The sequence below is a fragment of the Coffea arabica genome, chromosome 11e (assembly GCF_036785885.1).
Source record: "Coffea arabica cultivar ET-39 chromosome 11e, Coffea Arabica ET-39 HiFi, whole genome shotgun sequence".
Lineage (NCBI taxonomy): Eukaryota > Viridiplantae > Streptophyta > Magnoliopsida > Gentianales > Rubiaceae > Coffea > Coffea arabica.
The window spans coordinates 59,118,977-59,146,856 of record NC_092331.1 but is presented as its reverse complement, the minus strand read 5'-3'; the positions used below and the strand labels follow the sequence as shown (position 1 = coordinate 59,146,856).

At 37.6% G+C, this 27,880-nt stretch overlaps 5 protein-coding genes across 6 annotated transcripts; all 5 read left to right on the top strand.

The window, feature by feature from the left end:
- Positions 1 to 1,406: 1,406 nt before the first annotated feature.
- LOC113718751 (amino acid transporter AVT1I) lies at positions 1,407 to 3,293 on the top strand. Its single transcript, XM_027243661.2, has 3 exons — positions 1,407 to 1,607; positions 1,717 to 2,324; positions 2,694 to 3,293. The coding sequence occupies exons 1-3, from the start codon at positions 1,499 to 1,501 to the stop codon at positions 3,207 to 3,209; spliced, it is 1,233 nt and encodes a 410-aa protein (XP_027099462.1). The 5' UTR covers positions 1,407 to 1,498; the 3' UTR covers positions 3,210 to 3,293.
- A 7,329-nt stretch (positions 3,294 to 10,622) lies between these two features.
- On the top strand, positions 10,623 to 12,084 carry LOC113719722 (extracellular ribonuclease LE). Its single transcript, XM_027245009.2, has 4 exons — positions 10,623 to 10,824; positions 10,932 to 11,084; positions 11,343 to 11,544; positions 11,656 to 12,084. Exons 1-4 carry the CDS (start codon positions 10,723 to 10,725, stop codon positions 11,877 to 11,879), a joined length of 681 nt encoding a protein of 226 aa, XP_027100810.1. The 5' UTR covers positions 10,623 to 10,722; the 3' UTR covers positions 11,880 to 12,084.
- A 2,122-nt stretch (positions 12,085 to 14,206) lies between these two features.
- Positions 14,207 to 15,502, top strand: LOC113717791 (extracellular ribonuclease LE-like). Its single transcript, XM_027242603.2, has 4 exons — positions 14,207 to 14,323; positions 14,414 to 14,569; positions 14,791 to 14,989; positions 15,108 to 15,502. Exons 1-4 carry the CDS (start codon positions 14,216 to 14,218, stop codon positions 15,329 to 15,331), a joined length of 687 nt encoding a protein of 228 aa, XP_027098404.1. The 5' UTR covers positions 14,207 to 14,215; the 3' UTR covers positions 15,332 to 15,502.
- A 987-nt stretch (positions 15,503 to 16,489) lies between these two features.
- Positions 16,490 to 18,802, top strand: LOC113719345 (intracellular ribonuclease LX). The gene is made up of 4 exons (XM_027244554.2): positions 16,490 to 16,732; positions 16,859 to 17,014; positions 17,868 to 18,060; positions 18,383 to 18,802. The coding sequence occupies exons 1-4, from the start codon at positions 16,628 to 16,630 to the stop codon at positions 18,622 to 18,624; spliced, it is 696 nt and encodes a 231-aa protein (XP_027100355.1). The 5' UTR covers positions 16,490 to 16,627; the 3' UTR covers positions 18,625 to 18,802.
- Positions 18,803 to 21,611: 2,809 nt separating this feature from the next.
- LOC113717601 (extracellular ribonuclease LE-like) lies at positions 21,612 to 27,530 on the top strand. Of its 2 annotated transcripts, none has more exons than XM_027242356.2 (4): positions 21,612 to 21,801; positions 22,225 to 22,380; positions 26,276 to 26,474; positions 27,105 to 27,530. In XM_027242356.2, the coding sequence occupies exons 1-4, from the start codon at positions 21,700 to 21,702 to the stop codon at positions 27,326 to 27,328; spliced, it is 681 nt and encodes a 226-aa protein (XP_027098157.1). In that variant the 5' UTR covers positions 21,612 to 21,699; the 3' UTR covers positions 27,329 to 27,530. The 2 variants fall into 2 exon arrangements, with proteins under 2 accessions (XP_027098157.1, XP_071927831.1); XM_072071730.1 differs by lacking the exon at positions 21,612 to 21,801 and adding an exon at positions 21,810 to 22,148.
- The last annotated feature ends 350 nt before the right edge of the window (positions 27,531 to 27,880 follow it).

The window sequence follows — 27,880 nt, the reverse complement described above, 5'->3', positions numbered from 1 at the left end:
GCTTGGTGAGTCAAAAGATGCAGATTTCTACATGTCTTAGGAAATTATTGCACCATCTTTACTTTTAAAACCCTGTAGGATCAAAAGATTTAGCAGCAAGCACACGTTTTTGAAGGCTTTTTGGGACCCTCACTGCACATTAAGATAATCAATCTGATCCAGAATGGATAGAACTACGATCAAGATCAAAGTCAAAGCAATTGACTAAAGTAATAGAGAGGTAAGCTAATATTCATTTTGGCTTGTCTCAATAATGATATGCTAGCTATATAGAGAAATGACCGGGTTGTCTTTCGCAAACTCATCCTTAACATCTGAAAGATAGTTTGAATAAATAGATCCATAAATATATCAATCGATGAAGTCTACGTAGTGCATGAAATATTGTCAATGAGGTCCATCATATATATTTTTTTTTTTCCTTTTTTTTATAATAAGGGAAAAGGAATTTGAATACAAAACTTACAATTCTTGAAATTTTAACTTTAGCCATTAGACATACTCCTCCTCGATCAGCGAGATCCATCCTATCTATTTATCTACGTCCCATGAATATTGAATGTCTAAAAATACATAATTATTTTTGAGTTCTCGTACTTTTTCTTCATCATCAACTTTTTTTATTTTGAAATTTCTTCATCACTAACTTTAGTATGCAACTACTTTAATTAAAGAGTGAAGTGGCTTGATCAACTGACAATGGTATGACGACATTGGAGAGTGTCATATAACTGGATGTAGCTGTTACTAAACAAATTCATGATGGACAATATTAAGAAAAGATGGATCACTTCTTGTTGATAAGAAGAATGGGGAAAAGGTTAGAGTGCAAGCTTTTTTGCCTTTATTGGTGGCAGCATTAATTATTTGCATCTACAGGTTTTATATTTGTTTCAATATGGGCACCATACGGTGGAAATCTACCATGAAATCATAGTTTTCCCGTGAAATTCAGTTGTAAAGGCAGATGATAAGCTACCATCCAAACGAATATTCCCATATATATTGAGCGCAAAATTAATTGCGACACACTCGATCAGTTTTATCTTTGCGTAAACGCATTCAAACTATTTTAATCTGTAAATCGAAGAAAACTCATCTTCTGTGGGTCAGTGGATGTGCATGTGTACTTGCATATTGTCATGGAAAATGGGAAAAAACACGAGCTTTTGTCTTAAAAAATTTTTTTTTTTTGTTCCGCAGGGCGAGGTCATAAAGCAACTATTTTGGTAAAGAATCATACATTTTATCTGACTTTTTACTATATTTCCACTTACACTTAGAAAATCTGAAATGGCAGTCTACTCATCCTCACTATCTTTGGCCAAGAACCAAGTATCATGGAGGAATTGAGAAAAGAAGGGACACAACAAAAGCTTGGAAAAGACATGCATTTGCGAATTAGAATTGACTACTCTTCATGGTTTACATATATAGCCAGCCTCACCTCATAATGCGAAGCAACACCGGAGCAGTTGTCTAGCCAGGGAAAAGAGGCATGGATTCCCTCAATGTAGACACAATGGAGAGCCAAAACCAGGTCCCACAACCACAAAAAGGCACTACATTCCTCAGAACTTGCTTCAATGCGCTGAATGCTTTGTCAGGTATCATTGATTTGTACTACATAATAAGAGTTATTTATGATTCATCGTCTGTGATCCTTCACAAAATGGGAATCTATAAACTAACTTAGATTCGTTTTGCTCCTCTCAGGTGTGGGAATCTTATCAATCCCATATGCACTTTCAGAAGGGGGCTGGCTAAGCTTAACAATTCTTTTCTTAGTAGCAGTTCTGTGTTATTATACAGGGCTGCTTCTACAACGTTGCATGGATGTTGATCCACTCGTTAGAACATATCCTGATATTGGTGAACTTGCTTTTGGGAAAAAGGGAAGACTCACCATTTCTACCTTCATGTATCTTGAATTGTACCTGGTTGCGGTTGAATTTCTCATCTTGGAAGGTGATAATCTGCATAAACTATTCCCAGATGCATGTTTCCACCTTGGTGGCAAGAAAGTTGGAGGAAAACAGGTCTTTGTTCTACTTACGGCGCTCATAATCTTGCCCACAACATGGTTAAGGAATTTAGGATTGCTGGCTTATGTTTCTGTTGGAGGGGTTTTGGCTTCCTTTGTTCTACTGGGTTCTGTTTTTTGGGTTGGTGCCATTGATGACGTGGGGTTTCACGAGACAGGATCACTTTGGAGGTGGAGTGGACTGCCAACAGCAATAAGCTTGTTCACTTTTTGTTATTGCGGCCATGCAATTTTTCCCACACTCTGCAATTCCATGAAAGACAGAAGTCAATTTCCCAAGGTAAATAATTATTTTCCATTAAAGAAAGGTGATTGGATAGAAGATTACTTAAAATTTTCTTTAAAATAATTATTATACTACCTTTTGTGATTTTACGTACGTGAGATAAAAAAATATTGAAAATCATGTTTGTGATGTAAGAAAAGATTTTTTCTTTTTTATTTTTATTTTTGCAAATAATGGCAAATGGAATTTTTTTTTTTTCATGTATCTTTATCATTTATATTATACATACTTGTCATTGGATTTCAAAATACTCAAAGGATGTGGATAAAAACTAAAGGGGTCTCTAGCAACCTTGACAAGAGATCATACATCACGATATGAATTTTTTACTAATCAAATCCTTCAATTGTTCCTTTTGTGCAGGTTTTGCTCGTTTGTTTTGTTTTGAGCGGCCTCACTTATGGATCGATGGCTGTGCTCGGATACTTGATGTTTGGAGATAATCTGTCATCCCAAGTGACGTTAAATCTTCCTACTGCAAAAATCAGTTCAAAAATTGCAATTTACACCACGCTGATCAACCCAATTACCAAGTATGCCATAATCATTGCTCCAATTGCAACAGCAGCTGAAGATGCGTTTCGTTTCCGAAATAGCAGAACTATGAGCCTTCTCATTAGAACAAGTTTGGTCGTCAGCACGGTTGTAGTGGCACTTTGCATTCCATTTTTTGGATACGTAATGGGATTTATAGGTGCATTTTTGAGCATCAGCGTCTCAATGTTATTCCCATGCCTTTGTTATCTGAAGATCAAGAAAGCCTACAGGAGATGGGGGCCAGAGTTGGTCTCAATTATGCTAATTTTAGTTTTAGGGATAATTGTTTCAGCGTTGGGTACTTACATTTCCGTGAGAAATATAGTAAGGAATGTCTTGTAAGGCACAGTTGCCTTAATTAGTGAACTTAGATGTAAACAATGAGTGGATGAAATTTAGAGGAACAGAATAAGCTTTTTATCGTTTCGGTTTCGGTTTGTCATATTAAGGAAATTGGGATTATTTTCAAATTTACTAATAAAGACTAATCTCACTCTAATCACACTCCATAGAATGATAAGCAAAAAAAGAAAACTTAAGAGAGCTTCCAATACCTGGAACATAAATTCTTGTTTCTTTAACTTCTTGACGAGCGATTCTAAACAGAGCAAGTTATTCGGTTACCCACTAAACTTTTCAAATTCAAATAATATAGTTTCGACCAAAGCTAAAACTGTCCATTATAATAGCACAAAAAAGAAAATAACCTTAGAACTTTGCCAAAAGAAAAAGAAACAACGTATTTTAAATTTTTAGTATATGATACATACTCTTAAATGACTATGACACAACTAAGTCATCAAAAATAATTTATGACACAATTAAGTCATGAAAGATAATTAACATATCAAAATTCATACTTGAAACAGTACTAACTGTTGTACATTTATCTTACGATATTATGGTTACTTTGAAATACGTATAGACTTTGAAAAAAGAAATAAAAAGACTATGAAAGTTTTTCCTAAACTTAGGAATACAAAAAAAAAAAAGGTCATCTATGTAGATGGAGGCCTCTGTAAACTTTATCTTATTTCCAAAAGACATCCAAAAATCCTACCAATCCATAAAAGATGAATACAAAAAAATGAGAAAGAATATTGAGGTTTTTTTTTATTATTTTGAATACATGAAAAAAGTCATATTGAAACATATAATTGTTAAATACTGTGTATGTAGTAATAGATAGAAAAGATCCACAATGAAAAAGAAAAAATAAATTTATGCATAAACTAGTTAGATAGAGACGTGGTCACGCTAAAAGATGATAAATTAGTCAAATAGAGAAATTGAGAAACAGGGGACCCCCTTGTTGCTTCTCACTTATAAGAGTTTTCCTATGTGCATACAAAGGCGTGGTTCTTCCACTGTTCAAAGGGACGCCTTAACGTCACCAAGTGGATATTTTCATCTTTTTCATTAAAATTTAAACCATTTGGCTTACGGTTGACTTGAAAATTATTTATTAAAAGCTTCCTCCATCCTCCTCCCTCTTCAGCGTTCAAAATTCACAACACCATTGGCTACAATCAAACGACGACGTTGCATGGCAGCTTATGTTGCTTCTTTAGCATCGAAATTAAGCCATTTTCTTAACCAAATTCCACCACAGACAGCCCAAGAAACGACGGCGTCGCTCAAGCTCACCCTCTTTATCTTTTAACCAGATGCAATTCTCTGAGAGAGCTCAAACAAATTAAAGCTTATTCCATCAAAACCCATCTCCAAAATGATATTTTTTTTCATAAAAAAGCTCATTAATTTCTGTACTTTAAGTCCTTTCCTTGCTTCAATGCACCATGCCCAACTCTTGTTTGATCAGATTCCAGGCCCGGATATTGTTCTTTTCAACCTCATGGCCCGTGGGGGTTTAGTCCTTTTCGTTCAGATGCTCTGTTCAGGCCAGGTTCTGGATAATTACACCTTCCCTTCTCTAATCAATGCAGTGGCATTGTCTTGCTATGAAGTATGGACTGGAGACTGACATGTATGTTTGTCCTGCCCTTATCAATATGTACAGTGAAAGTAATGAAATTGGTTGGGCCCGTTGTGTTTTTGTTAGTATAGTAGAACCATGTGTTGTGACTTGCAATGCTGATTATCGGTTACGTGAGGAGCTGTAAGCCAAATGAGGCTTTGTCGTCGTTTCGTGAATTGCAGGTTAAAAGAATTAAGCCAGCAGATGTGACGGTTCTTGGTGTTATTTCATCTTGTGCATTGCTGGGAGCACTGAAACTTGGGAAGTGGTTAGACGAATATGTTAAGAAAAATGGATTTGATCGATATGTTAAGGTCAAATACTGCTCTGCTTGATATGTATGCAAAATGTGGGAGTTTGGAGGATGCTGTGTCTGTTTTCAAGGACGTGAGTTTCAAAGATACACAAAGCATGGTCGACGATGATCATGCATATACTATTCATGGTTGTGGTAATGAGGCTATCTCTCTTTGAAGAGATGAGGAGTCATCAAACTCAACCTGATGGGATTTTTTTTTTTTTTCGAAACGATATTAGAACTATATTGATCATCAGCTAAACTTTACATTTGGGGCAAAGGCCCCTCATTTCTTTACAAAAGTGCTCAACAGCACAGAGGATTGAACCATTCCTCATCATGAATAATGCCTAATGCATAGTCTCCAACTTTAATGCTAATATGATTATCAACTTTAGAAATTGCACAAAAAGAGCACATACGAAACAGAGCTTTCAGGCTTAGAATATCATCAACTAGAGTATACAGTTTGATATTGGAAGCTCTTCCGGAACAGATTTGCTGAATGAGTTGCTTGTTGCAGCTCTGTATGATGACTTTCCTCCAGCCTTTGACTACTAACTTACTCATAGCTAGCTTGATAGCCTCAGCTTCGTCCAATTGTGGACAGTTGTAGCTTCTTTCATGCATTGCCCAAGCCGCCACCACCACATTTCCTTTTGACATAGCAGTCACCCCTATTCCCACCTCGTTACTGTTCGGGTTCCTTAGAGCTGCAATCTTCACTTGGACCACCTCTGCATCCTCTACTTCTACTCTTTGAAACTGGTTTGCAGCTGTTTCTACTGTGCTCAACTGCTCTTTGTCTTTGTACACTTCACAAAACTCTATCCACTCCTCTTGAGCTTTCTGAATTGTTTTCAAGGCATTCCTTTGGTTGTTGTTGAATTCCCACTCATTCCTACTTTTCCATATTTGCCATAAGATATTCACCGTTAGACCCAGATGTTCATCACCAGCCTGTCTAGATCTGGCTCCTGCAATTTCATTCCACCAGTCCTTGAAACAGCCTTGTTTCTCCCTAGCCCCCTCCCATTGCACTGGAGCTATCTGCCATACTTGCTTGGCCTGTCTGCAGTTCAAGAGCGCATGGTCCACAGTTTCCACCCCCTCCCCACAGACTTTACAGATGGGATCTCCTTTTTGCGTTCTACTAAAGATTACTTCATTGACTGGGAGAGCATTGTTTATGCATTTCCACATGAAGGTCTTCAGTTTGTGCTTGATGTTTAATTTCCAAAGGCAAGTCCACATCTGCTTTGATGAACTGTGTCGGCTTGTACCTGCTCCATCATAACCATTCCTTTCCTGGATTTCCTTTTCTTTCATTAGAACCTTGTAGCCCGTGTTCACTGTGTATTGCCCCGTTGGAGAATGTATCCAGAAATTGCTATCTTCCTTTCCTGCTAAGCTGATGGGAATGCTTAAGATCTTTTCTGCATCCCTTCCATTGAACGTTCGGAGCACTACCACTCTATTCCATCTCTTATGAGTGATTAAGTCCTGAACTTTCTGCACTTTGCATTCTGGAGGTTTAGTTGTTGAGGGTCTTCCCTCTTTGTTTCCTACTATCCACTTATCCTCCCAAATATCAGTGCTAAGGCCATTTCCAATTTTCTTCCAGGTGCCTTCCTCCACCTGCTGCGTAGCTCCCCTTAGGCTCTGCCAGATCCAGGAAGCATTCTGAGGACACTTGCTCTTGAAAATGGAACCAGTAGGATAGTATTTGGCTTTCAGGACCTTGGAGGCAAGCAGATTTGGATTAACAAGCATTCTCCATATCTGTTTGCCTAGCAAAGCTCTGTTGAAGTTGACCAAATCTTTGAAACCAAGTCCTCCCTGGTTCTTTGCTTGAGTTATTCTCTTCCATGAGCATAAATGCATCTTATCCTTTCCATCATTGTCTCCCCACCAGTACCTTGCCATCATTGCACTCAGTTCCTTGCATAGTTTCAGAGGCAATTTGAAGCATGACATAGCATATGTAGGCATTGCTTGAGTCACAGCTTTTAATAAGACCTCCTTCCCTGCTTGGCTTAATAACTTCTGCTTCCAGCTTCCCAAATTCTTGTTCATATTGTCTCTGATGAAACCAAAGATTTGGTCCTTCGTTCTTGTTATCACCATTGGAAGACCCAGGTACTTGCCTTGGTTGACCATTTGGATATTTCCCAATCTGCAGCATACTTCTAGTTTTTTGCTATGTTCCATGTTTTTGCTGAAGAAGACAGAAGACTTCTCAAGGTTGATCACCTGTCCCGAGCTCCTTTCATAGGCCTCCAGGATTCTCCTTAGCTCCTCTGCATGCTTGGTGTCTGCCTTACAAAATATTAATGAGTCATCTGCAAGAGCTATCCATCAGTGGGAATGAAACTCAAATCTGGGACTAATATTTTCTTACAAGAGCTATCCATCAGTCAATTTCTGTCACTAACTGTTGTAATGCAACTAAATTCATTGTGGTTTTCTCTTTTCCCCATTTTTCTGTTGCAAATTACAGTTCTGGTTTCATCTCAATGATTGGGATAGATAAGTTTTCACCGGTCCGGTTTCAAGAATCTTAAATCTGATTGGCTTTGTCACAATGAGAGGACTATTGATTTTCGAAGGTGACAAACTTCTATTGGACCACAAATTTATTGTGATCAAACAAATCTGACATATGTATAGCCAAATAAAAGAACAAAGATGGCATGTTTTTTTTACTACCAGCCAAACATATCAACAGATTGAACAGTCATAAACAATAGTACAAAAAATGGAAGTTAGATTGGTCGGTATCCTATATTTCACATGCAAATTTGGAACGAAGGAGACTCGGTGAGAAGTAGATATTTGTGCCAGTCAATTTCACATATATTTGTGCTAGTGATTCTGTAAGAAAACTTCCTATTCTAGAAAATTTCCTTTGTTTTTTCTTTTCTTTTTGGGTGGGGAAGATTTTGTTAATACCCAAGAAAATACAAAATGCAATGGGCAAAGTAGAATAACCATATCAAGCACATAATTGTCTCCTCTAATTTCTAAGAGTTTACAATCCCATCGATTTACCATTTCGATCGTCTTAATTAACTTATTACTTATATATGCTATTCTGAAGATCTTCAACGGTGGATTACTTCTTCCGGCTAAGAACAAATAATTGAATAAAACAAAAAGAATTGATATATTACTCGCATACTCAACGTTGTATCAGTGGTTCATTAGCATGTCTCGAGCCATTTAATTCTTTACATTAGACGTATTTACAACTAATTGAAGGTTGCCCACCAAACAAATGACCAAGTAATCTTGGTTACAAAAAATTGCTAGTCATATTTTCACACGTCTTGCTACGTCGGCTTCTTTTGGATACTCTCATTTCAGCTATAAATAGTCCCTCCAGCAACCAATATAGCAGCACTACTATCTCCACTATCGAGTTGTTGTTGGATAATTTTTTGCATTCCTACAAGCATGCAATTCAGTAGCTTAGTCTTTCTTCACCTTTTGGTGCTGCAATGTCTGTCATATATTTGCCTGGTTCAGAGTCACGATTTCTTCTTCAGTACCACTTGGCTGCTCTACGCTATGAATTAACAGATTCCAAGGAATCAATAATAACTTAAAATGAAGTAGTGTCAACTTTCATCAGGTATAGAACTCCCTAGAGTCATTGTTCTTTGTGTTTAGGTCTCAGATTTAACAACTAAATTGGAGAAGACCTGGCCAACCTTCAAATGTGGGAGGAAAAGTAGCAGTGCCAAATTCTGGTCGCATGAATGGACAAAACATGGTACCTGTTCAGAAGATGTTCTTGATCAGCATGCATACTTTAAAGCAGCTCTCAATATCAAGGACAAAGTAAATCTTCTTGAAATACTTAAGAATGCAGGTAGGCATATATATATTTGCCAGATCATTCAGTATTTGCTGTTGATAAATTGCAGTTAAAAATCATTGGTTAAATTAATAATATTGACAAGGTAGGGTGAACCACCTGCCGCAGGGATTCAACCGGATGGGAAGTTTTACAAGTTAGATGACATTAAAGAAGCCATAAAAGCTGGAACAGGATACAATCCAGTGATTGAATGCAATACTGATGCCTCAGGCAATATCCAGCTTTACCATGTTTATCTTTGTGTGGATGCAGCTGGTTCATACCTCATTGAGTGTCCAGTGACCCTTAAGAGGGATACATCCATAGAGCTTCCTATGCTTTAGGGACCACGACAGAGATTGGGTTAATAATTTTCTGTCCACATCTTGTTCGGGAAGAATAAGTGGGGTTGTAAAACCGCTGTTTTTGACTTATGGTGAAATTGTACTAGTAAAGTTGACTTTATGCATTGTCTGTCAGGCTGTGAAGCTATTTTTCTCCTACAATAAAAGAAGGGAGCGCTTTTTTTTTTTTAATGTATTTCCTGTTTCGTTATTTATCCATTTGCTTGGATTTGCATTTTAGGGGAAGATGTTGAACGTACAGCAATTGAGTGTTGGGTTCAAAATTTAAAGATGCTGGCATATCTTGTTAGCTCATTTATTTACACCTTTGATTCTGCTCTCTTTTCTAATAAACACTGAAAAACAGAAATAGATATTTCTACTGGGATGAGTTCCTTTGATTCAACGACTGCAATTTCAAGTTTTATCGCAATGAAAGCAAATCCAAGCATTGTGGTAGGTACACATGAAATTCAATAAGGGAATGTCGGCTGTATAGTTGCAAGGCCACATTTTCTCGTATGTTCAATTGTCACAGCCTCTTCTTCTCACCTCAAATAAAGTGAAAATCTGGGATTACTATATCTTACAATCGCTTTATTATATCTATCAACGATCTCAATTGCTAACTTTCAAGATTGCATTATGTTGACTGATTATTATATCTATGTCTTTTTTCACTTTGCTGATGAACGTTGCAGTTCAGGTTCATCTCAATGATTGAGCGTTACTGATTGCATTTTTCTGGATTTTTTGTAGAAAAATTACTGTAGCGATTTGATATATGTGAGGTAAAAAGGTGATAGGGAAATGTGTTCACGAATACGTTTTCTAAGGAAAATCGCAATCCAAGCGTGGCCTAAGTTTTAACCGGTCTTGTTTTACAATCTTAATACTGACTGGCTACATCACCAATTATAGATGGAGACTGACAAACTTCTATTGGACCACAAACTTATTATTATCACAATGACATGTGGGCAAACAAAAGAACAAAGATGATATGATCATTTACTACCGGCCATAGAATCTGTTAATTGATCCTGATGGAGAATCAGTAGATTGAACCATCCAAAGATCTCCCACAATAGATTACTCTCTCTGGATTTTTTTTTTTTTTTTTGGATAAATTACTCGTCAATTATGTTTCACTTGCATGTCTCGAGCTATTAAACTTTTCATATTAGAGACACATTCAGAACTGATTGAAGTTCACCCACCAAACTTACCACCCCAACTAATCTTGGTTCAAATAAATTATTAATATCATCACACTATTTCATCTTTAAATAGCGACTTCAACAGCCAAGATAGCAGCACTACTATCTCTACCAATTTGTTGGATAACATATTCTTTGCATTCCTTTATAAGCATGCAATTCAGCAGCTTAATCTCTTTTCACCTTTTAGTGCTGCAATGCCTGTGCTATTTATGCCTAGTTCAGAGCCACGATTTTCTCTTCTTTGTCCAAATGGTGGGTCTTCTTGAGTTGAAAATTATCGATGTCCTTCTTCACTTCTAACAATTTGCCTAAGTTCTAAAACAGCAATTTTTTTTTTCTTCTTTGCAATGTCAATTCAGTGGCCTGGAGCATATTGCGACACAAAGAGAACTTGCTGCTATCCAGCCGCAGGAAAGCCCACAGACTTCACCATTCATGGCCTCTGGCCGGTTTTCAACAATGTTACCTTTCCAGAAGACTGCAATCCTAATAGCCACTACAATGAGACCAAGGTACATCTAGAAATATCTCGACCCGATCAATTCTTTGGTTCTGCATGCGCACATATATTATGAATGTATGCAGATAATGCACGAATTGAATGATGATTGAAAAACCTGCCATTGGCTTCTCCTAAGAGGAGTATGTACAAGAAGCTGGTTTTTGGTCACATGTAGTTGTGTCTGCAAAGAAACTGATTCACTAACAACTCTATGGAGTCTGCAAGCCTTTTTCTGATGAGGGTGTGAATCATATTCTTGCGTATTCAGATCTCAGATTTAATCAGCGAAATGCAAAAGACTTGGCCGAATTTCAATTGTGGAAAGAAAAGTACCACGACCAAGTTTTGGACGCATGAATGGACAAAACATGGAACCTGTGCATTGCCTGTACTTGACCAGCATGGTTACTTTGCAGCAGCTCTTAGTATCAAGGACAAAGTCAATATCCTTCAAATACTAAAGAATGCAGGTATTCAGTTTAGCTAGTTGTATAGTTTGCTGTCAAACTTTTGCAGTTAAAATTTACCATTGTGTGTGTGTGTGTTTTTTGACAAGCTAGAGGTATAATCTTCTGCTGCAGGGATTCAACCAGATGGGAAGCTTTACAAGTTAGATGACATTAAAGAAGCTATAAAAGCAGGAACAGGTTACATTCCAGTAATTGAATGCAATACTAATGCCTCAGGCAATATCCAGCTCTACCAGGTTTATCTTTGTGTGGATGCTGCTGGTTCAGATCTCATTGAGTGTCCGGTGACTCTTAAGAGAGCATGCAATACCTCCATAGAATTTCCTATCATTTAGGGACCCTAATGGAGATTAGATTAATAATCTTTTTTTGCTTTCCACCTCTTGGTGGGGAATATCATGTCTAATAATTGGAGTAGAATAAGTGGGGTTCTAAACACGCATTTGCTGACTCATGATGAACTTGTACTCTTACTACAAATCAAGCTCAGTGAATGCATTATTGTCATGCAGTGACAGCTATTTTTGTCTTATAACAAAAGACATGTCCACTTTCATGTGCTCCCTGTTTCCTCAATAATCCCTTGATTCACTAACCAAATCTCGAGTTATTTGGGACTAGCGCTTTCTAGGCAAAAGACGTTGAATATGCAGTAGCTCAGTGTCCTTTGAAGATCAATTAGCCCAATTGTTTATAGTGGTACTATATCTGATTCTCCTTTCTTTGGGAATAATGAAATACTAGTGGACTCTGGATTCCGTATTGGAGGAATGCAAAACCTGAGCTCTACATGTGACTCACGTTATAGTGTGCTCAATCCAAGTCCTGGTGATAACTAGTTCATCTATCAGAAAATTGAGGCCAATCAAAAGCTAGGGGATTCTGGATTTATTCAAATCCAATGGATTACTATAAATATATATTGTGGCAATGACTCAGGTTTCCAGCTATAAAACAACTCGAATTTTAGCCAGAGTATTAAAGCCCAGGAGGCAAGATACTCGTATAAAGAGTTTCAAATTTCTTCATCATGTAGTGTGATTCCAGTAGGTAGCTGGACATCACCCTCAGAAAGTGTGCGAGGTCGGAGGTTTGATTCTTGGGAAATTGTAAAATAAAGGAAAATAGCATCCAAGTCTTCAGCAAGAACTATTGTCCTAATAATTACTAAGATACCGAAAGTGCGTTTTAATATAGTACTTCAGTTAAACAAGGCACAGCACTGAAAGTAAAATTTATCATCGCTTACATGATGGAGTGCAATGAGAGCATGATAAAATAAGCCACCTGCTTAATGATTCAATGTCTAATGACTGAGCACCAAATTGTCATATGAAACATGGCAAAGGTTTGTGAATGCAGTGACTGAAATGGATTAAGTAATAACTAGAGATCAGACTTGGCGATCTGAATCATAGGTAATGTTTTTAAGTATCATAACCCAAAAGAAATTGACAGTTCTTTCCATCATATAAATCTTCCAAAGATGTTCAGCTTCAGCAATTTGCAGATAACTTCGATATTCTACAAGCATGGAAGTCAGACCCATATTTTTTTTTTTTGTGTGATTTATATTGCCAAACTGCAATGCACGCTACTAGAATGTGTTGCACGGGATTTCGATTTCTTCTACCTTGTTCAACAGGCAAGTAACTTGAGTTATCATCTTCATTCTAAAATCTTAATTACAAACTAGAAGTTTACGAAGCTGCTTCATTCACCCTTGCTTTTTTCTTAGACCTCTCTGACTTCTCTAAAGCTTCTCCCTGCTCCTGGTTCAGTGGCCAGGATCTTTCTGTGATACGAATAGAAGTTGCAGTTTTCCACGTACAGGAACAACATTTTAGACATCACAAAACGAAACAACCAAAGCGGAAACAAGTCAATCTTCTCCATCATTTTCACACATGAACCTTGTACCCTCTTGTACGACAAGGACTATGAACCTTGTACCCTCTTGTACGACAAGGACTAAGCTATGCATTTGAATTTCATCAGGGTCATTGCCACTGGCCGGAAGTTGAACTAATGGAATACACTACAGGGGAAAGCTTCTATGCTTTTCTAAAACGGCTTCGTTGAATACCGCATCCCCCTTTTTAGGAATCAGTGATCAAAGTAAGTAGTAAACAAACATGTTGAGCAAGCAATCTCAATGGGAAAGGAGACCTCCTCCTAATATCGGTCAAACGTACATAAATTAAAATAGAATGAACTCCTAGTCTCTGGACCGGTTATCCTCTGGAAACATGATGGACGCTGGTTTTACAGGCCAGACTTGGCGCTAGTCCTGCTTTGAAGTCAGCTCCACACAACTTCTCGTGCTTCTTGGCATGTTCCAACTTGTCTAAAAATTGTACAGCAACTCGTTCCACAAGCAATCTCAATCAGAGGGGAGACCTCTTCCTAGCATCAGTCAAACGACATCAATCAAAATAGATAGACCAAACTCCTTTGGTTATTCGTGCAATAGATAAGGAATATCCGCATATAATCGGAAGAACTTTCCAGTTCTTCTGTCTGAATGAGAAAGACACGAAGCAAACTGCCAAGCAGAAACATATCAGTCAATAGCCTCATTTCACACATAAAGCTTGTATTCTTTTGCTGGCTATAAATGGGACCACCATAATTGGAAAACTTTAACAATACAGATAGTAAATCAGTAGAAATGGAAGTGCAACTCAATATTTCAGTCCTAACCAAGCTCTTCCTTGTACAGTTTCTCTTAGCTTTCTGCGTTGCACAAGATTTTGATTTCTTTTATTTTGTTCAGCAGGTGAGGCTTATATCATGTGCCAATATATGAATCACACTGGACTTCAATAATTTGGCTAAAAGCACGCTAATTCTATACATTTTTATGCAGTGGCCAGGATCATATTGCGATACAGATCAAGGTTGTTGCTATCCCTCGAATGGGAAACCAGCATCAGACTTTGGGATTCATGGTCTCTGGCCGACGAATAATGATGGCTCTTACCCATCAAATTGTGACTCCAGCAACCCTTTCGATATATCCAAGGTAATCAAATTGAAAGCTAGAAAAAAGTTCACTTAATTATGAGGAAATTAAGCAACAAAAACTCCCCGATTTTAAGCCTAATTAAGGAGTGGGGATACGCTATTATTGATTCTACTACTCTATTGACAATCCTCAGGTCATATCGATACGCTTGCTTGGCACAATTACTCGAGTCTTGATTGTCTCTAATGTTGGTTCGTGGGATTAAATTAATGTTACAGATATCAGATCTTGTGAGCAGAATGGAACAGGATTGGCCATCACTTGCCTGCCCAAGCAGCGGTGGCACCACATTTTGGTCACACGAGTGGGACAAACATGGAACATGTTCCGAATCCATCCTAGACCAACATGGCTACTTCAAATCAGCACTTGATCTCAAAGATAATCTTGATCTCCTCCAAATTCTTCAAAGCGCAGGTACCGCTCCTCTAGACTAATCAAAACATTGGACTCTCATACTTAACGTTGCCTTTCAAACAAGCTCTGACATACACATACATTGATTGATTGTGAAATGAATATGTACATTTTGCAGGAATCCAGGCAGACGGGGGATCTTACAGCTTGAGTAGCATTAAAAATGCAATCAAGAGCGCAGTTGGTTCCACCCCACGGATTGAATGCAACACCGATGGATCTGGGAACAGTCAGCTGTACCAAATCTACATCTGTGTCGATGCTTCTGCTTCAAACATAATTGAGTGTCCTGTCATGCAAACTGGGAAGTGCTCCTCCGGTGTCCAGTTCCCATCGTTCTAACAACCGCGAAATGTCACCAGGCTGAGGAGCTAACCTTAAAATGTTTGGCTTTTTATTGTTAATAATTTCATGGTTCTTCTATTGAAACTCATGGGGATCCTAACGCATCGCTGAAATTTGTACTAGAAAATATTCATCAATCTAATCGAAGGACATAATATTAATGTCTAATTCAATGAATTTGTATAAAGATTGGGTAGCGACATCAATATTTTATGCGATTGGGGTGAAGTGGCAGATCAGATACGTCACACGAAAAAGATTACAAAGCGCATTACATAAACATTTCAGGCTAGAATTTTTACCTTATCCCTATTCTGCCATTTCAACTGTTGTGGTTAGGTTTAATCTGAAGGAGCTCCATTGAACCCAACAACTCCTATCTACCAAAAGAGAACAGACTTTCATACCACAACTATTATTGTAACAAAATTGATTTCTTTAATTGTCAATAGGGCTTTAGTATACCACTTGTTCATTCTTCGTATCAATAGGTTAATTTTTCGTTCTAAAACGTGTACTCTCATTTTAAATTTTCAGTCAAGGAAACTCAAAGCTGTTAACCAGAGACGTTGTGTCCTCTCGTCTCCATACTGCAAATGGACACCAATTCTACAAATGGCTGATTCATCACTGGCTGGCCATTCTTATCCTACAAATTAAGTTATTCTGATGAGACATTAACACAGAAAAAAAAATGAGATTACCTAAAGGGCTGCTTATCTTGTGGGATTTTTTTTTTTTTGTTGTTTACGGGACCTCAACCTCAATATAAAATACAGTGGTAATTACTAACGAAATCAATCCTTGGATATTGCAGCTTAGGACCACCACCAGCAGAAAGTCAAAAACGCCATGCCAATCTCCGCCATGAAACTCTTTCTACATTTCATAATTACATATGAAGCCAAAGGTTTAGCATCTTAATTAATTATCATGTTTATTAATGCAAAGAAAGGCTACTAATCACTAGAGCCCTGAATTGTATATGTATACGTAAACAAGTCCGTATATACTCACCTCTAAATGTCCATAAGCACGTGATACTATCAGAATGGAATGGACTTTCGCTAGCCACGTAAGCAATGTCCACGTCAGTAAGTTAGGTACGTTGGCGTATATTATTTATTCCGCAATCCGCATATTCCTTTCAAGGCTGTGCAATCCTTGCCTATAAATATATGCTGCTATGTATCTAGCCAATAGCAGAGTCTTGCATTGTTCAATCCCCAAGTAGTCTAGTCTTCGAAGAAATCAAGTTCAGCTAAGTTGTAGTAACTTGCAAGGCAAACGAGGATGAAACTGAAAAGTGCAGCATTTCTCAGCCTTTTGGTTTTGCAATGTTTAGCAGTTTTAACTGTTGCCCAGAACGATTTTGATTTCTTCTACCTCGTTCAACAGGTGAACCATAGCCATATTTGTAATCTGTCTCTTCCTCCAATTGCCAAATTCTCTTATTTTTTTAGTTGATCTTGTACAACGTATACTATCTTTAATAGGTTCCATGTGTGAATTTCTTGGATGCAGTGGCCTGCTTCATACTGCGACACAAAGCGTAGTTGCTGCTATCCAACCACTGGGAAGCCTGCCGAAGATTTCAGCATTCATGGGCTGTGGCCAAACCGCAATGATGGCTCGTGGCCATCAAACTGCGATGAGGGAAGTTCTTTTCATGAATCTGAGGTAATATTTCCAAGATCTGAAGGATTTAAGTTCCAATATAGGATATGCGGATGCCTCTCACACCCCCAGTACATAGTTGAATACTTGAATAGTGAATTTGGATAGAAAATAGATAACCGATATCATGCCATTGGACAAAGTTGATTGCATTTAGTTGAAAAAAACAAAAGAAGGAAAGAAAAGAAAGAGTTGTGATCAAGATGAGGTGAGCTGGCAGTGGCAGGCGGGACACACAGTAATTTTTTGTATGTATGTGCTGTTGGGGGCCGGGTTAAAGAAGTACCCATAAATGGATTTTTTTCGCCTTCCATTCGTTATCAATCGAGCATTCAAGAAACAATTGATTGATAAACTACTCAAGTAACTGGTTATTAATATTTCTTCGGCAAGTGACTGAGAATTTAAGTCTTTGCTGGCTTGTCGTGACTCCGATAGCTTTATACATTGTTGCTCTCAGTTTTACGTCAAGTCCCCAATCTATTCCTAAAACTTGTAAGTTGAAAATGAGCGACTTGCGACTTGCGAGTGGGAAACTTCACCTACTGTTTATATATATATAGACACACACTCACACTTCAAGCCAATGTCTTGGTGAATTGAGAACCTTGTTGTACAATTTGGTAGCTAGTCTTAGTTTCTTGGAATAAGCTTTAAGAGGGCTCTCTCTTTTTCAATGCAACTCCGAAAATACCAGAAAATTCCTGACGGCATGGTAAGAATAAGTCAATCTAAAGTATAAGCTGATCAACAAATGCTAAATCAATTAAAGTTCAATGATTGTTAAGAGAACGAGCATGTTGTTTCTGGATAATTAATGAATTTGTGACGAACCAAATATGAAATATGTACATAGGTGTCGGATCTAGTGAAGAGAATGCAGCAAGAATGGCCATCCCTCGCCTGCCCAAGCAGCGACGGAGTCAGGTTCTGGAGTCACGAATGGGAGAAACATGGAACCTGTTCTCTCCTCAACCAGCACCAGTACTTCCAAACAGCTCTGGACCTCAAAGACAAGTCAAATCTTCTCCAAGTCCTCAAGGATGCAGGTATCCCATTCATACATCATCATCATCACAGTGTCAGCAGATTAAATTTATTGTTGAATTTAATATAAACCCCAACTTCACAAATATTGATTAGAACTGGTCAACTCGTTGAATTTCTGTGGATATATATATATATATATAGGTAGCTGCAATGCTACTTGGTTTAAAGATGCTTTCTGATCAATAAAAGTATTCAATAATTTTTCTAAACAAAAAAAAAAAAAAAAAAAAGAATAACTCGTTGAATTTCTCAACCAAACCGGGCTACTGCCCACTTCAATTTTTTTTTTTTTTCATTTTCTGGTGTGCATGTATATTGTAGGAATTCGTCCAGGAAAGTTTTACAGCTTAGAGAAGATAAAAGAGGCAATCCAAGAAGGTGTTGGGTACACTCCTTTCATCGAGTGCAACGTTGATCAAGGCGGCAATCGTCAGCTCTACCAAGTTTACTTGTGCGTGGACTCTTCTGCATCTGATTTCATCGAGTGCCCGACATTCCCACATGGAAGATGCGGTTCCGAGATTGAATTTCCCTCGTTTTCCTCCTTACATGATGAAGCTTGATAGGCCACGGAAACCATCTCTGATCATCAATTGTACCACATTTTCATTTGACTACCTATTTCCGTCCCTTTTCAATTTACCTTTTTCTGCTTCTCACTAATAAAATAAAATTATTGCCCACCCATAATGTATCACCAAGTGATAGTTATATCAAGCTTCTAATTTGGGACTTTAGAAATTTTTTTCCCTTCTTTTTGATGTTTAGCTTGCCGCTACAGATGAATGATAAATGGTTTCTATATATATGTTTTACTATTCAATATATTGAAAATCGTCCAACAAAAATGGAAGAAGAGTTTCAAAGGAATTCAATAAAATCGCAAATTTTAACATAATGCGTCAATTCGTGCACGACTTTGTTTGCCTGCTTTGGGACCTAATGTACATCAAATCGATCTTAGAACCCATTTCACCATCTATCATTTTTGGTCCTCACATTAATGATACGTGGTTGGTGAAGAATTTTGTCTCCCGTCGTGGATATATCATTGTGGACAAATCATGCGTGTATCTTTAATCTCTTCCCGGACTTTCTTGTCCGCATATAAATCCTTGTTTGCAAGCAAAAGGAAGTGACAATAGGCAAGGAAGTTAGGCCGGTTTAGGGCCTTAAGGGGGCGCATGCAATTTCATGAGAATACGTAAAGAACATTTACAATTTCTATTTCCAGGTTTCATCTTCTGACACTTTCTACATTTTGCCATCTATAATTCTATCCCAGGTAAATGTTTGCTGAAATATCTCACATGCCCAGAAGATTTGCAAAGTAACCAACTAAGGCTATGTAACAAACCATGAATCATTGCTCCAAATTGCTACTTCGGTCGTCTAAACAAGTTATATTATCCCATTTGCAACACGTCATTTCTTTTTCCATTTTTTCCTGGGTCGAAGTTTTAACAACATGTCTGTATCTAGAGTGCCAAAATATAGAGGAACATGTCTAGCTAGGTCAAAGTTTTAACGACATGGTACGTACTTCAGACGATTTAACTGAAAATATTAAAAGCACTCTCGAGAGTGTCTATGTTAAAATGTCGACCACTGGTGTTTGGAGCATTGAAATCGGAAAGGGTATAAATGCATTGAAGTTATGAAATGCTGGGGTCAAATTGCAAGACAAATAGACAATCATCGTGAAAGCTCAACTCATGCTGTGGAGCATGAATATTTTTCATCCCCGCGGGCCCTTAGAAAAGATATTGGACCTGCAGGCTGCTCTCTTGAGTCTGTCTAGAAAAAATATGGACGTGGTTGCTGGGCTTAAACATATACTTGTGCATAGTTATGAGTATTCACGGGCTTAAAAGTTATGGGAGCTAATATCATTGAACATCTCTAATATTGGAAATTTGACTTCTTAAAATTAAAGATGATGAAATTTTTTTCTCCCAAAGAATTAAGGATAAGTAATTTTAAGGATGACAAAAGAGAGGAGAAGGAAACCAAAAAATTGGCGGTTTCGTGAGAACTTAACGCTGAGTAGGGGTGAGATCTAATCGAACGGCTTGCTTCGAACTCACGAGCAACGTGTTCAACTGCTTGGCTCGAGTTTGGTGTTCACCGAATTCGAGTCAAATTCGAGTTGCTCGATTGAGTTTTCGGGTCAAATTCAAGTACTGTTATGAAAGACTCAAAAGTTCGACAAGTTCTATTGAGTTTTCTATTTAATATTTAATTATTATTTTTCAAATTATAATTTAAGGTTGTTTGTTACAATAATTAATTACTATTTTAAGTTTATTTGTTACAACAATTACAATAATTAAATGTTTTATTATTATATTATTATTTTTCCAAAATTTTCGAGCACTAATGGGTCAAGCTCCGATTCATAGGGCATTCTATCGAGTCAAGCTTGAACTCACTTTAGAATATTTGTATAAGTTGAAGCTCAACCTTGAGTATGTCAACCAAGCATCTTGTTCGAACTCGAGTGTACATATACTTGATCTTGACTCAATTCGATATCCCCTCTCAATGTCAAGTATGAAAGCGGTTTGCAATGTGAAAACATTCACTTCTTGTTACTTACTAGTGCCAGTCGATGAAAAAATGAAAATGACAAACCAACCAAGAAATCTTTTTGAAAAAAAATGTGCAAGGTCTAATTCTCGTGTATAACTTGTTTCATTTATGGAAGGAATTAAAATTCCAATTAACAATCTCTATGGACAACCTGTAAAAGTCAAACTTGACAACTCACCACAGGTATCATACGAGCAACATAATTAAAAATCCCAATTGATTAGGTTCATCAAGTGGTGGAAGTATGAAATTCGATCACCTCAAACGTATGTACAGGCTGCCCAAATTCAACTTGCCATTGGTATTGTGGTGTGAACATCTTGAAAATTTGTGTCTGAAAGCTTAATAGCACTGGTTTCTAAATTCCAAGGCCAATATAATTTGAGATCACTACTAGGAATCTTACAGCCCAAATGTCAACATTGTATTGGTAGGGAAATCAATAGAGTGGATGTTCTATAATTGAAGAAAGTTTTTTTTTTGCGTTACATTGAGATAAAAAAAAAAAAAAAAACAGTGATTGTGGCAAAACAATAATAATGTAATTCATGGGATTAAAAAATTCTGCGGTTCAGAAAAAAAAAAACATTGAATCTTCCCTGCATTTTGGCATTTATTATCAAGATTTGTTTTCTGATATCAACCCCAGTTCTCAAGAATTTTATTGATAGGAAAGATCAATTAATTTTCCTATCCAGACGCCTCAGCTCAATTTCGCAAAAATTAAGAAGAAGAAAAGCCGTACAAACGGAAAGGCCGCAAAAGGACGAGCCGACATGTACCCTAAAATTAAATGTGAAGCCGTTACACACGTTGAAAAGTTGCCTTGGATTCATTCCCTTCAACAAATGAATCAGTAATGGAGGATATAATGATATATTTGATGACATATTTGGCCTCACCTTTGATTGCTACCAATTGCTTTCCATATTTTGCCTATATATAACTTGAATGCTTGCTTTTATTTGACACCATATCTCCGGCCACAATCTCTTCCAAGTCTACGATACCACATAAGAAAAAAAAAAAGACCGAGAGATCTGGAAATGAAACACAATCTTTCATTCTTGATTAAGGTTTTGGCCTTACAATGTCTGGCAGTCCTGTGTGCTTCTCAAGGCTTCGATTTCTTTTACTTTGTTCAACAGGTTAGTTGCCCTTCAATGTCTAATTTGTGAATTTCATTTGACAGTGGTAAAAATTGAGCTCAATTGAGTCATCGATAAAGGTTGAATCTTATCAATAGCATTAACCCCTCATGTGAAGTGCTCAAGATATGATGAAACAAACCAGCCTGTGGATCCTTGCCCTCGAAGGAGGATGCAAGGGTCAGGTAGAATCGTCTTACATCTTTCTAATTTTTTCTTTCTAAGGTTTTAGATATCGTAATAATTTCGTGGAACAGAAAAGCATTTTGTAACAAAGCATCGGGTTGCCATGTCTTGTCCCCCAACCCTCAGAAGTCTCGTGGCAAATGTTTCCAATCGTACAAATGGTTGGTGGGATTTCTTAAGCATGGTTTTGCATTATTATTTTGACTTCAAAATCTGGAATTGATTTCTCTGTTGCAGTGGCCCGGATCATACTGCGACAGCAAGCAAGGTTGTTGTTATCCAAGAACTGGGAAGCCAGCCTCGGATTTCAGTATTCATGGGCTTTGGCCCAATTATGATGATGGCTCCTACCCATCAAACTGTGATCCAGAAGCTCAATTTAATCCATCCCAGGTACAACAATTTCAAGAAATCACATGTATTATGTATACATAGGTCGGTAAAAACATTTAAACGAGTACTTACGAGATTGAAGGGCATTTAGATATATACGACAAAAAGATTAAGGTCACCTAGGCTACTGATGCCATGTTTAATGCTAAAATGGACGTTTAGTCTGAAGCTAAATACTAATACTAGTGTCTATGTTTGCCCAAAACTAGGAAATGTACCGTGACCACTAGACCCTTTCCGAAAAAAGGGGCTGTTGTCTATTTTTTTTTTTTGGTAATAAAAGGGACTATATATTAAAACAAACTTAAGTTATAGGTACAAAACGAGGGAAACAAATTCCCTTAAGATCTGCATCTACTAGACTTCTCAAAGCATAAGGAATACTTTCATAGCATACAAAAATAACGTCTTGTTGAGCACCCAGTTTTGCCAATCTGTCAGCACACTGGTTTGCTTCTCGATAAGCATGTCTAAGTATGACTTTCGGCAGGGCAGAAATCAGGAACCTGCAATCAGAGATAATTGAAGCATACTCATGAGTTGAGGTATCTGCCGATTTAAGCAAGTCTAGAGCAGTTTTAGCATCAACTTCTAATTCAACATTTTGCAAGTTTAGAGAGGAAGCTAAGGATAGTCCATCCCTTATCCCCCACAACTCAGCAAGAATATTGGTAGCATGTCCCAATTTTCTGCTAAACCCAGCTATCCAGTGTCCTAGGTGATTTCTGATCAAGCCACCTGATCCAGCTGGACCCGAATTCCCTATGGAAGATCCATCAGTGTTGATTTTGAAACAGGAAGGTTCAGGGGGAATCCAGTTAATGAGCACTTCTGTTCTAGGATGTACTATGTTCTGAATAGGTCCTAAAAAGGAGTATTCAGCCACCATTGCTAGAGTATTGTGTAGAATGGAGAAGAGATTAGATGGTTCAAAAATAGCCTTGTTTCTGGCAATCCAAAGATTCCAGCAGGCAAAAGAGATAACAGTACCCCAGGGGATTCCATAAAATGGAGAAATATGCTTGGACAGACAACCATTTTTAAGCCAAACTGTAAAATCCAGATCAAAGGAAGTGGGAATGTTGAGGCTTTGCCAAAAGGAGGAAGCATGTGGGCAATATCTAAGAACATGAGCTGAGTCTTCACAGGAATGGTTGCAGCGAGGGCAAAAAGAGTCAGAAGTGATATTTCTCTTGAGGAGAAGTGCCTTAGAAGGCAGTCTATTTTGGCAAGTTAGCCAAAGGAAATGTTTAACCTTGGACTTTGTTTTGACCTTCCAAACCCAAGACCATAGTTCAAAATCCCCTTGAGGGGGCTTTTTCTTTAGATCCTGCTCCAAAATAAGAAGGGCAGATTTGGCAGAGAAAGATCCATTTGGGTTGGTTTTCCATCTTAGAGTATCAGATTGATTACTCATTAACTGCCTTGGGATGCTTTGAATGAATCTGCAAATATTGCCCGGGAGTTCAAAAGAGAGAGAAGAAAAATCCCAAGCATCAAAGTCTCCAAAAATTTGCTTGATTTTCATTTTGGTTTCTGCTTGGGTGAGTGGCCCAGAGATCATTGATCTAAGGGGGCCTCTACCGGTCCAGTCATCCCACCATAGAAGAATTTCCTCCCCATTTCTGACATTCCACATGATGCCTTGGTTAAACAACTCTAATCCCTTCTGCAAGGATTTTTTATTGATGGATCCATTTCCTCTTTTCAAAGTGAGGTTATGGCTGGAGGTAGTACTATTGTTGTCAATGTAACAATGTTGTAAAATCTGAGACCAAAGGCTTTTAGGTTCCTTGACTAGTCTCCAACAAAGTCCAGCAAGGAGCACAGTGTTGTTATCAGAAGCCTTTCTGAGTCCTAGGCCACCCAAAGCTTTAGGTTTGCACACAGAATCCCAATTTACTAAATGAAGTTTTTTCTTCTCATCAGTGGTGCCCCAGAGGAAATTTCTTTGGATTTTATCAAGCTCATTACACAATGAGGCAGGTAAGGGAGCTGCTTGACTATAATATATAGGCAAGGCTGCTGCAACTTGTTGGATAATAGTTTTTCTTCCAGCAAAAGAAATTAAATTTGCCTTCCAACCAGCCAGCTTTTTCTGCATCTTTTCCAAAATGAATTTGTAGGAGTTTTTCGAGATTCTACTATGTGAAATGGGAAACCCCAAGTATTTGCCAAAATCATCAGTTTCAAAAATGTTGAGGGTGGCAGAAATTTCATCTCTAGTAACAGAGGGGGCATTGGAAGAGAAAAAGATATGAGATTTGAGGGGATTTATCTTAAGACCTGATTTTGCACTAAAATGGTCTAAGACCTCTTTTATGGTGGTGATGGAGCTCAAATCACAGCTACTGAACAAGATGACATCATCTGCGAAGAGACAGTGCGTCATTTCGGGCCCTTCCCTTCCAAATTTTATAGGTACCCAACTCCCTTGATTGCATTTTTCTGTGATGAAGATAGAAAGGTACTCCATGCAGAGTAAGAAAATATAGGGGGACAAGGGGTCCCCCTGTCTAATTCCTCTAGAAGGCAAGATCCAATCAGTTGGCACCCCATTATGCAAAATTGCCAATCTAGAGGTGGTAATGCAGTGCATGATCAGGTTTATTAAATCATGAGGGAAACCAAAGAGGGTAAGGACTTCTTTGATGAAGCTCCATTCAAGTTTATCAAAGGCTTTTTCAAGATCCAGCTTTAAAGCACAGAAGCTTTTTTTGCCTTTTCTTTTTATCCTGAGCTTATGGATAGCCTCTTGAACAATAATGACGTTATCTGAAGCTCTTCTACCAGGAATGAAGCTGGCTTGGTAGGGGGAAATAAGGGAGTTCATTAGAGGTCTAATCCTGTTCACCAGAATTTTTGTTAAAATCTTGAAAGAGGAGTTACAGAGGCTAATAGGCCTGTATTGGTTGATGCTTACAGGGAAATCACATTTAGGAATGAGGCAGATGAAAGTATCATTAATTCCAACAGGAAAGTGGTGTCCCTGGAAGGAGTCAAGAATGAATTTTTGGATGGGGTTCTTGGCTTCAGACCAGAATTTTTGATAAAAGAAAGGGTGGAGCCCATCCGGACCTGGGCTTTTGAAAGGCTTGAAACTAAAGACAGCTTTTTTGATTTCCCTTTCAGAAGGAAGAGCTAGAAGAGTGGGTAAGGCATCTGCTGGAACTTTTGGGGTGCTACTGGGGGAGGATTGAGGAGACAAATAGGAATAGGAAAAATCTGTGGTGAAGACATTGTTGAAGTGGTTTGTGATAAGCATCTTAAGGCTGTTGTCTATAGTAAATACTTGGTGTGGTACCAAATGTTCATGGACCACAGCTGAAAGGACCAGAGGCCCTGCTCCAGGGTTGCAGACTTCCACCGTCATTAGTTAATGGACAGAGTCTTTCAAAAAATGCCTAAGAATGGTTTTTTTTTTTTTTTTTTTTTTTTTGCCCCTTTCTAACACATAAACACACGGATTGCTGATAAGCGAGTTGCTAATGTTAACGGGAGGTCGCAAGTTTCACTTTTGTATGTGTCGCTTTGAAAAGTTTTGGGACAAATCTTCATTCTTGAGTAAGAGTCGGACTCTGTGAATATCCTTCGGACTAAATTCGGATTAATTTTTTATTATTATTTTTTTGGATTACCATTTACCATCTTTCCTACCTTTCTATCTAAGTTAACTGTCCCTGCGATCCCTCGGATTACGTGGGCAGATTGAAGAAAATTATCACAAATTTTTTTTTACACAGGAAGAGACAAATTTCTATACAACTAATTTTTTTTTGTTTTTTGAAACAATAGGCCTTAATCTCGGATGGAAATTTTTCTATGCCAAATTTGTATTATTTTTTACTTTTGGATTCCCAAGCTGAATTTGGTATTCGGATGATAAAATTTCCAGATTTCAGACCTCACGAGCAGAATGCAGAAGGACTGGCCATCACTATCCTGTCCAAGTAGTGATGGCTTGAGCTTCTGGAGCCATGAATGGGAGAAACACGGGACCTGCTCGGAATCCATCCTTGATCAGCATGATTACTTTGCATCTGCTCTACTCCTCAAAAGACAATCCAACCTCTTGCAAATCCTGAAAAATGCAGGTGCGCGTAATGAAATTCCTCCTCTTTTCTTTTGCTAATTCCTGCACCAAGAACTGGTTTTAGCCCATGTACTTTATCTAATAATTTTCATCCGCTGACACGATGGTTTGTTTAATAAAGTTGGAATTAATAAGACAGCAAGAATAGACTCGTACAGTGAAATATTACATTAATTTATCAAATAAAAAATCCGAGTTAATTTGACTTCTTCATTTCCATGCAACGTGGATAATTATATAGTAATCCTACTATGAAGTGCTATGTAAGGACCCAAATACAAAATGACATGAAAATCTAGAAGATTTTGTCTTAATGACAGGTGGTGATCGCCTACGCAGTCCGAAACTCGATGATTTCCTTTATTTTGTACTAATACTAGAATACATGACGTTGGGTCTAACAATTTTTTTTTATCTGTTATTATTAATAAATTAGTTGAAAATCGTTTAGCATGATTTGTTTGACAAAGAAAACTGTAATAATGACAGAAAATATATAGAACATGTCACAAAATATATTTGATTTGAACAATTATAAAATTAAATAGAATTACAAAATAAGAAAGATTACACTACTATAAATCAAGAACCCTCAAATTTGACCAAAGGAGCAATTCTTTTAAGTATGCAGGAATTCAACCAAATGGGCAATATTACAGTTTGGAAGGCATCAAAGCGGCAATTAGAGGTGGAATTGGGTACACTCCTTATATCGAGTGCAATGTCGACCCATCTGGCAATAGCCAATTATATCAGATATACGTATGCGTCGATACATCCGGATCAAACCTCATCGAATGTCCTGTGCTGCCACGTGGCAAGTGTGGTTCCAGGATTGAATTTCCTTCATTTTAAATTTAATCCATGTTCACTGGACTTTAACAAAATATATATAGATTTACTTTTTTATTTGATCCAGCAAATGACTAGTAGTTAATAGTCAAATTACAATTTGCTTTACTTCGCCGTTGCTGTAATTCCAATTGTTTGTACGCGAGAAGATTTGTGGTGATATCTTGCTAATACTATCAAATTACAATGGCCGAATTTGAGTTGAGTCGAATTCAAGTAGCGCACAATTAGAATTTAACTCGAGATAAAATAATTAAATTTGAGCTCGAGTTTAATTAAATTTAATCGAATCTAATCAAATTCAATCGAGCATGTACGAGTCTAATCGTATTCATCTAATAAAAATAAATGCTATAATTGACATTTTCACAATAATAAATATAAAAAATTAAAAATATATATAATAATAAGGTGGATGAGCCTCGTCGAGAATTTGAGTACAAAAATTTGAAACTCGAACTTGACTCGTGAGTTCGAACTCAATCAAAGTAAGCTCAAACTGTGTTAATTCAGTATCGCCCCTAAATTACATGGCTGTGTTTCTCAATTTTGATT

Excerpts from the sequence above, each read along its gene's own strand:
- LOC113719722 (XM_027245009.2), top strand. The coding sequence starts at position 10,723 with ATGCAATTCAGCAGCTTAATCTCTTTTCACCTTTTAGTGCTGCAATGC. Across the intron at positions 11,085-11,342 it reads GCCACTACAATGAGACCAAG|ATCTCAGATTTAATCAGCGA; the intron begins GTACATCTAGAA and ends TTGCGTATTCAG. Across the intron at positions 11,545-11,655 it reads TCAAATACTAAAGAATGCAG|GGATTCAACCAGATGGGAAG; the intron begins GTATTCAGTTTA and ends CTTCTGCTGCAG.
- LOC113718751 (XM_027243661.2), top strand. The coding sequence starts at position 1,499 with ATGGATTCCCTCAATGTAGACACAATGGAGAGCCAAAACCAGGTCCCA. Across the intron at positions 1,608-1,716 it reads TGCGCTGAATGCTTTGTCAG|GTGTGGGAATCTTATCAATC; the intron begins GTATCATTGATT and ends TGCTCCTCTCAG. Across the intron at positions 2,325-2,693 it reads ACAGAAGTCAATTTCCCAAG|GTTTTGCTCGTTTGTTTTGT; the intron begins GTAAATAATTAT and ends CCTTTTGTGCAG.
- LOC113717601 (XM_027242356.2), top strand. The coding sequence starts at position 21,700 with ATGAAACACAATCTTTCATTCTTGATTAAGGTTTTGGCCTTACAATGT. Across the intron at positions 22,381-26,275 it reads CTCAATTTAATCCATCCCAG|ATTTCAGACCTCACGAGCAG; the intron begins GTACAACAATTT and ends TAAAATTTCCAG. Across the intron at positions 26,475-27,104 it reads GCAAATCCTGAAAAATGCAG|GAATTCAACCAAATGGGCAA; the intron begins GTGCGCGTAATG and ends TTAAGTATGCAG.
- LOC113719345 (XM_027244554.2), top strand. The coding sequence starts at position 16,628 with ATGAAACTGAAAAGTGCAGCATTTCTCAGCCTTTTGGTTTTGCAATGT. Across the intron at positions 16,733-16,858 it reads TCTTCTACCTCGTTCAACAG|TGGCCTGCTTCATACTGCGA; the intron begins GTGAACCATAGC and ends TCTTGGATGCAG. Across the intron at positions 18,061-18,382 it reads CCAAGTCCTCAAGGATGCAG|GAATTCGTCCAGGAAAGTTT; the intron begins GTATCCCATTCA and ends TGTATATTGTAG.
- LOC113717791 (XM_027242603.2), top strand. The coding sequence starts at position 14,216 with ATGGAAGTGCAACTCAATATTTCAGTCCTAACCAAGCTCTTCCTTGTA. Across the intron at positions 14,324-14,413 it reads TCTTTTATTTTGTTCAGCAG|TGGCCAGGATCATATTGCGA; the intron begins GTGAGGCTTATA and ends ATTTTTATGCAG. Across the intron at positions 14,990-15,107 it reads CCAAATTCTTCAAAGCGCAG|GAATCCAGGCAGACGGGGGA; the intron begins GTACCGCTCCTC and ends TACATTTTGCAG.